This window comes from Formica exsecta, unplaced genomic scaffold (assembly GCF_003651465.1).
Source record: "Formica exsecta isolate Colony F162 unplaced genomic scaffold, ASM365146v1 scaffold669, whole genome shotgun sequence".
Taxonomy (NCBI): domain Eukaryota; kingdom Metazoa; phylum Arthropoda; class Insecta; order Hymenoptera; family Formicidae; genus Formica; species Formica exsecta.
Window position 1 is genome coordinate 264,500 of NW_021853432.1, and position 8,775 is coordinate 273,274.

At 32.0% G+C, this 8,775-nt stretch overlaps 2 protein-coding genes across 2 annotated transcripts in view; one reads left to right on the forward strand and one right to left on the reverse strand.

Moving 5' to 3' along the window:
• The window catches only part of LOC115243028 (transcriptional activator cubitus interruptus), a 79,708-nt gene extending 75,795 nt beyond the window's left edge, over positions 1-3,913 (forward strand). The window contains exons 10-12 of the mRNA XM_029819684.1: positions 33-575; positions 650-919; positions 1,017-3,913. Of these exons, the coding sequence (XP_029675544.1) occupies positions 33-575; positions 650-919; positions 1,017-2,474 (2,271 nt within the window). The 3' untranslated portion in view covers positions 2,475-3,913. The remainder of the gene's footprint in view (positions 1-32; positions 576-649; positions 920-1,016) is intronic.
• A 2,180-nt stretch (positions 3,914-6,093) lies between these two features.
• On the reverse strand, positions 6,094-7,551 carry LOC115243029. The gene is made up of 3 exons (XM_029819685.1): positions 7,509-7,551; positions 7,133-7,250; positions 6,094-6,922 (listed from the first exon to the last, which is right to left on the reverse strand). The coding sequence occupies exons 1-3, from the start codon at positions 7,548-7,550 to the stop codon at positions 6,690-6,692; spliced, it is 393 nt and encodes a 130-aa protein (XP_029675545.1). The 5' UTR covers position 7,551; the 3' UTR covers positions 6,094-6,689.
• Positions 7,552-8,775: the final 1,224 nt, after the last annotated feature.

The window sequence follows — 8,775 nt, forward strand, 5'->3', positions numbered from 1 at the left end:
CTCTTAGATGACATTACATCGATTATTTGCAGGTTGCAGGTGGTATGGAATCGCAGCAGCAACAACAAGTGCAAGCGCCCGTGTCGAGGAATCGTCTGAAAGGAAGACTGAATGCTAAAGGTGTGCCGAATATGCCGATCGGCGTAGCGAATGTACGAGGGATTCGCGGTGTCGCACTTCAGGGTAATATCGGCGACCTCAATCGAAGGATCACAGATCTGAAAATGGAGGGCGGCGGTGGCCAGACACGGCAGACGAGTCTGTCCGATCTCCAGCTGAGGTTGCAACCGCTCGGCGAGCCGCGAAGGGATAGCAGTAGCACCGTCAGCACTTATTACGGCAGTATGAAATCCACAGATTTTGGTAGTAGAAGAAGCAGCCAAGCGAGTGCCGTTAGCGCCGTAAGAATGGGTCCCGCGGGACCTGAAAGTTTTTACGATCCGATCAGTCCTGGTACGTCTAGAAGAAGCAGTCAGATGAGCACCACTTCCGGCAGACTTAATCCGCCGAGTCATCTTCAAGGGCCTTACTCGACAAGTAATCTCGTTGTTCAAACGCAAAATATGTCCCTTCAGGTATGCTCCATGCTTCGAAATTATGCACAAATACGACAGGAAACAGTTTTAAACGATATGACATCTATGCGCAGAACATTCAGGCGATGCCAGGCGACTGGAACAATCCGAGCGGTCATTGTACGCAACCATCGAATGATCGGCGAATGTCTGAACCTATTCGCAGTAACCAGGCCCAGAGGACTTCTCCTCCGATTCCTCCCAGGCCAAGATCGGCACAGTTGCCTGAGCTACAACCCGAGCTTCATCCCAACCAAGAGGTAATTCTAGACGAGATGGGTGAAGGTGAAATGGTAGAAAACAAACTGGTTATTCCTGATGAGATGATGCAGTATTTGAATCAGGTAATCATATTAGCGTATTCCTTATCTACTTAGATTCGTAAAATTTCTTTAACATTGATTTCTTTTGACTTCAAAATCAATTATTGCGCTGTTATAGGTTCAAGCAGGTGGGAATCAAGTTAGCTATCGCAGCAGTCCTCTACCGATTTGTCAATCGCCGATATGCACGAATCTTTTACATTATCAGCGACAGATGCAGTCTACGTGTAATTACAATCAATCACATCAACAAAATTGCTATCCCACCCAACAAGTCGCACAACAACCATGTCCGAACTACCCGAATTCTTCTGCTACGCCGTACGGTCAATGTCCAAGCTCACGCACGACTCAATCTTCGTCGCAGTATTGCCCGCCGCCAAATTACGGGTCCCAAGCCACCGGCGGACAAGTGGCGAGCCCAGCCACAGCGCAAGTCATGTCGCCGAGTTCTCACTATTCTTCGACTCACTTGAGTGATCAACCGCTGACGTCTCCTGCGGCTGGCGCGTTGGCGCCGCAGCACGCACCCCAAAACTTACCCCAGAACTCTGCCCAACTCACCAGAAATTGTGCCCAGAATCATGCACATCATGCTTACTATCCGAATTATTGCGCCGGTCAAGTTAACGCAAACTGCACCGGCAACGCTCCTAGCCAAATCAATCATCATTCCAACCAAACTTGCGGGCCGTCTAATCACGCAATGCAAATGCGGCTAACAGCTAACAACTGTCAACAATTGTCGCCACATTGCGCGCAACCAACCGTGCCAATACTCAATCCACCACCGACCATTGCCCATCCGAACACGCAGTGTACGCAGTCTTCTGGTCAATGCACGAGGCCTATGGTGACGCCTAACGGTCACGGTCAGATATCCAACATGCATTCTGCGCAACAATCTTCGATGACCAATCAATGCGGTCCAATGTCGCCACATTGTTCTCAGTTGAATCTCCCGAATCAAAGTAAACCGATAAATACACTTGCGACCAATCTTCCAAGCTGCCAGCAATCTCAACAGTCGACACCCTGCTTGCAAATCACCAACTGCGTTCATCCCAGTGGCGCGCATCGTCAAGTCAATGACGGTGGTGTCTCGAAGAGAACGTCACCACAGCTTTGCAACGCTCAGCAGACCAATTGTAGAATGCAGCAGCAACAACAACAGACCTGTGCACATAATTGTCAAGCGCGCAACAATCTTTCGACTCATCAACAGTATAATTGTAATTGCCCATGGTCTTACGGAAATCAATGCTATCACGATCAACATGGCGGACCATTACCGGAAATACAGTGCAGGGATATTAGTCAATCGCAGCAGGGCTCGCCGGTGAAGCCACCTCAAGGTATGAGACAAGATTCTTATCGCAGGACATTGGAATACGTCCAACAATGCAGGAATTGGTCCGGCAACGCGCAGACTCACGAAACTAACGTCTCCAGTTCGACGCATCCTATATCTTTACCGCAACCTCTGCCAGCTAGCGCCAATATGGTTGTCAATGACATGACGTCTTCGCTTAGCTCTTTGCTGGAAGAAAATAGATATTTGCAAATGATCCAATAATAACGATCCGATCTATTTATGAAAAATACGAGTTTAATTTCATTGTCGATCGATGAAAAAAGTGTCATAATTTGCTTCTTGATATTATATTAGTAACATAAATCATATAAAACTTGTGTTTCACATAAAAGAAATCAAATATTAAACACATGATATATTTGTTTGATGTGTAGCATGAAATAACTAAAAATCAGATTTTAACTTGATATGAGTGATATTGATAAAAATTTATGCTATTTTTAAAAAGACGAAATTATATAATAGTATTAATAGTATTAATATGATATATCTTTATATGCGGTAAAATTTGTATAGTTGTGATATAGGAATTCAAAGTGCCTTTTTTAAACAACGTGCATCTAAAAAGTGCCACTGAGTTAAGTTATTATTTTTAAAAATAAAGATTTACATCTCGTTAAGTACCTCAAAGGTTCATAGTACATATAACTTAAAATTAGATATTAAGATATTTTACCATATCAAAGGATAAAAGAATGAAACATATGAAGACAATATATTGATCATACAATATACGATTGATAAATTTCAATCTATGATATATGCAAGATATTTGTTGAGAAAACTATGTACTTTAAATTATTGTATATAGATATATCTTTATTATATATACATATATTTTGTACATCAATTTCATTATACGAAGTGTGCCAATAAAGCGTTGTTTTATCATAATTGAGCTCAATGATATATAGTGTACACTGGCGTACACAGTGATAAGAAGAGAGAAATAAAATAATTAAGCAATTATTAGTCCATTGAACAATAAAAATAACAAGACTTAGGATGAAAATAATTTGGATTCATCTTGATAAAAGCCTATTTTTAAAAAGAAGCTAATATTAGAACAGACGAGAGAAATGTAAAGAACAGATAAAATTAAGAGATAATTATAACTATTAAGACAGAAAACAATAGATATAATCATATGTACGCGTGAGTTTCCAGATCGAATGTCTTTTGTAATAATTATTTTGTATAAAGGAACTTATGATAACAAATTTATAAATTTATTACAAAATACAATTTGTGTGTGTGCTTTCGGTTTAATTGGCCATTATAATATTACAAATATTTCCAAGTGCCTTCAATGATGATTGGGAAGCAAAAATAGAGATGCGATGAACAGTGAACGTTAAATGCTGAAAAATCTGAGAACATAATGTATATGTATCTAGAACTGTTTTTGTTATACAAATAATTTTTATAAATTTTATTAAATTTTGCGATCACAAAAATGTAAACTAATTTGTGAATATTATATATATATATGAATATATTTACTACATTGGATATTACATGATAACAAAATATGTACGATAAAGTATATAGGAATGATATCAAATCATACAGAACTGTCTCTCCCTACATCTGTGCGAAATTGTTAATTATTTTGAAAATAAATCATATCAAATCTATAATCATGATATTTTATTGAAATATGTTTGTTGTGTGTATATTTATGTGTATATTAGATGTATGTCTGTATGCAAAGGTATAAAAAATATAAATATAATATATTTTATTAATTAAAATAGCTATATATGACATCCTTGATGAGAAAGATTTACATGTATTATCTCATTTGCTAAATGTAAAAAATAAATATATATTTATTATCGACAATGAAATAATTAAATAAAACATTTTCTAAAATTTAGTTGCTTTTGAATAATGTGACACATCGACAATAATTTGATGTAGTCAGATTATGTGAATATAGCTGTTAGGTATATCACCAGCACCAGCATCAATGTTAATGTTAGATATTATCTCATTTATTATAAATTGCATTTTTATACATTTATTAAGTTTGTTCCAGTATAGTATCTCAGTTGATATACTTACGTTATTGTCGTACAGAATACATGATTGTAAAATAGGATAGAGATGCATTTGCTAGCTGTAATGAAAAATGATTAAACTATTGCTTTTATTTAGTTTCTTTCAAATTTGTAACACATTCAATATATTTCATAATATATAAAATTTTACCGTGGCAAAACCTTTTATGGATGTTATAAATAATCTACCAATATACAGGCCAAAAGTCTTGTTGCCTCTTTGTATCAGAATCAGTATCAGCTGTTCTATGTCTAGTGGAGCTATATACCATCAAATTTTATATCTATACATAACAATAATACATGATAAAGAATAAATAAATCGAGAAAAATAACAACTGTAAGTAATTTCCGCATATGTTATTATATACGTATGTATATTTGCTGTATTATATAAATTTTCATCTTCGTTATTAAAGTTCGTAAAACGATATGACTATATATAAATTACGATATTTCTTACGCAGCAATAATTATAATGATCTGTAATTTCTTGTCCAACAAGGTTTGCTATACGAACATATATAAAAGACTAACAAATCCAACTATAATGGATATTGAGAGTTCGTCAGCATTATATGTTGATGATGCAATCTGAAAAATCTAACATACAATTAGAGATCAATTTCTAAAGCCCAGTTTACATTACCTATTATTATCGAGAATGAGACGTGTAATATAATTATATATTATATCACATCATAGTGTCTCATTTCTATACCATATTAAATCGTAATTAGAGACTCTTTGATCAATTTGATATCAATCTTTGAATAAATATGTACAATAATTTTATTTTAAACTACAAATTTTTAGATCATCCATAATTCGCGAAAAAATTTGAGACGCAATTCTATTTATAATTTTATCATATAATATGAAAAACATTTATAAAAAAGAAAAATATGTACATATATATAAAATATATATTAGAATACGTATATGTATATGTGTGTTAAAATACGCGGTAAATAAAAGATTTTTGTCTTAAATCTTATATTGTATTGTAATTATAAATCGTTTAAAGTATGCTTTGTAAGAAATATAATTAAATAAGTTTTATAAATTAAATATTTTTAATGTAAAAGAATTGAAAAAGAAATAAAAGAAGAAATTTTATTCATGTTATAATTCTTTTAAATTAAATATGTTTGCTATTATTAGATGGATCTCTAAAATCTGTGAGTGTGTGTGTATTTGAATATATCATAATTAAAAAAAACTGATTTATAGACTTATAATCAACATAATTTCAGATTTTAAATCACTAGCGATACACATATATGAATCAAAATAAAAAAACAGATTTTTTTACACTTTTTTAAACGCACATTAAACATTCATGAATATTTAAAAACTTTTTTATACTATAATAATTATTAAACAAAGGGTTCACATTTTTTTCCAAATTCCCACATGCAAAAAAAAACAAGTTTATAATAACTAATAACTAATAATAACTATTAAGAATAGTTATTTAATAATAACTATTAAGGATAGTTATTTAATAATAACAATTAGGAATTGTTATTAAAAGAATAGTATTGATAAATAAATACTCTTTTTGTTTTGTGGTGACTTTATTCATTATATATATATATACACGCGCGCGCGCGCGTGTCATAAACGAAAAATATTCATTACTCCAAATATTATCAAAAAGAAAAATGATATCTCAAATTTAGATATCATATTTATGCCCAACCTTTAAATACAATAAAATATTATTAAGTATATTTTTCACATGTAATATAAAATAGATACTATCTTCATGGCTTTTCGATGAATATCTATGGCACTTCTTATATTCTTATTAAATTCTTGTTATGCTTGATAATATCTTGCGATATTTGAATTTTTATTGCCTTCTCGATACGATAACTGTAAATAATTTATTATCGATGTATATAATGATATGGCTTAAATAATAATCTCGCAATGTTGAATAATTATAATTTAGAAGAATTAGTACTACAATAGTAAGTAAGCACGGTCCAATAAAAACACATAGCACATATTCGTAATATTACACAAATATAAAATTAAGAAATTTGAATATTATGAAAGTAAAAATAAAATATCTTTTTTCTCTCTCTCTCTTATTGTTAGTGTAGTTTGATCTTAGTATTACTTAAAGTTTCTTCTTCAAAGCAGAGCTTGTAAAATTAATTGCTTAGAAATTTTTATATAACATTGCATATATAGAATAAGTAAAAATTTCATTTTCTAGTAGACAAATTATTTAAGTTTTGCATTATAATATATATTTTGCAGAATAAATCTTTGGGTTCGTACCAAACGAGAAAACAAAACTTTTAATTTAATTTTTTTTTAAATTTTTGTGTTTATTGTTTTACCTAGCAATTGTAAACATTGTGCACATATATTGAAAATATGCGATGAGCATTGTCTCTGTCGCTACAAGTGAAACAAGCTCTATACAAATAGCTGCATTTATATGTAGTAGCAGATAATAGAAATATTTTTCTTGATCAACAAAATATTCAGTCAAAACCTGCAACTGACGTGGTCGAGATGTATTTGTGGATGAAATAATTTGCAGGATGTCCGGCCACATTTGAACATCTGTGAAGACAAATAGATTGCAAGCAGCAAATACTACAATATTAATTGATTAATGAGTACTTTTGTACTCCTATATATCTTTACAACATTGAAATTTACGCGCTGATTTAATGCTTTGCAAAATATACAAAATTTTTTCTGTGAAGATAACTTCAACAGCTAATTTATTAAAAATGCTAAGTGGAATGAAAATTAAAAAATATTCCTTACTTATCAGTCTTGCCGTATAATATCTTGCGTTCCTTCCGTATTTCTCTATAATGGCAATTTCGTTCCTGTCTTCCAAATCGTTATAAATACGCTGAAGCTGTTCCATTAAATCTCTCATCTATAGTTTTAATAAACCTTTATCATTTGTATTTGTAAATACGAAAAAATTGATGAGTGTATAATTTGGATTAAGAATATGCTGTAAAACGATCGAATCGCAAAATTGAATAATTAATATAACGATAAATTTCGCGATACATTAATTATTTAATAAATAATTGATCTATAATTTAAAATATTTATGTAAATTAATATTTTGCATATATATTTTATAATAAGTAAAATATTTCGACAGCGAATTAGAACAATACCTAACATGATATTTGGCCTTGGCGTAAACATTGACGCGCGTAAACATTGTTAACAGCGTAAACGTATCATGGCTTTGTTATCATTCATACGAAGACACTTGAATAGAACTGTAGTGAGGCGAGACGCTCTTTAAAATTCCTTTTCTAAACGCGATCGCGACAAGTATCTGGAAATAATTTGATAAGATTAATAATTAATTATCTTTTACCTTAAATAATACGTAATTATATTGCAACGATAAATCTCAAGGCGCGTATTTCGCGTGATGTATACACATATAATTAAGAATCAAAGTAACAGGAAACAAAATTGTAAATTATTGTTTTGTCGCGATCTTTCTTTCCTTTTATAAGTAATAATTATTTTTTTAAAAATACTTGAAGTTTAGTTATATTTCGTCCGATGCTTTATCGTTCGATTTTTCGATGATTTAAATATGATTCGGATTGAGAACGCGCAATAGAATAGTCGAATCGCATGTCCGAGTAATTAACGATAAGTTTCGTAATATTATTAATTTTATTAAGTAAAAAGTAAATAAGATCTTTCTCTCCTTTTATAAGCAATAATTATTTCTTTAAAAATACTTAAAGTTTAATTATATTTCGTCCGATGCTTTATCATTTGACTTTTCGACGATCTAGATATAATTTGGATTAAGACCGTGCTATAAAATGATCGAATCGTAAAATCCATTAATTAACATAACGATAAACTCCGTGATATATTAATCGTTTAACAAATATTTGATATTAATAAATAAATAAATAATTGAATATTATAAATTGATCCATAATTTAAAATACTTATATAATTTAACATTTTGCATATATATTTTATAGTACGTAAAATATTTCGGCAGCGAATTAGCAATACCTAACATGGTATTCGGCCTTGGCGTAAACATTGGCGCGCTATTGTTCATGGCTTTGTTATCATTCATACAACAACACTTGAATAGAACTGTAGTGGGGCGAGACGCTCAAATTCCTTTCCTACATGTTATTATTCGCACGGCGACACTCGAGCAGTAAGATAGCAGTGCGAGATACTCCGTTAAATTTTTTAAACGCGGTTACAAGTATCGGGAAATAATTTGATAAATAATTTCTTCAAAAATATTTCAATTTAAATATATTTTGTTCGCCGCTTTATCGTTCGACTTTCGACGGCATGTAAATATGATTCGAATTAAAATCGCGCAATTAAACAATCGAATCACGTAGTCACGGTATCGCGTTTTCGCGTCGTCGCGTCTTCGCGTTGGACTT

Excerpts from the sequence above, each read along its gene's own strand:
- LOC115243029 (XM_029819685.1), bottom strand. The coding sequence starts at position 7,550 with ATGTTTACGCGCGTCAATGTTTACGCCAAGGCCAAATATCAT. Across the intron at positions 7,251-7,508 it reads ACGCCAAGGCCAAATATCAT|ATGAGAGATTTAATGGAACA; the intron begins GTTAGGTATTGT and ends TTAAAACTATAG. Across the intron at positions 6,923-7,132 it reads TTATACGGCAAGACTGATAA|ATGTTCAAATGTGGCCGGAC; the intron begins GTAAGGAATATT and ends TTGTCTTCACAG.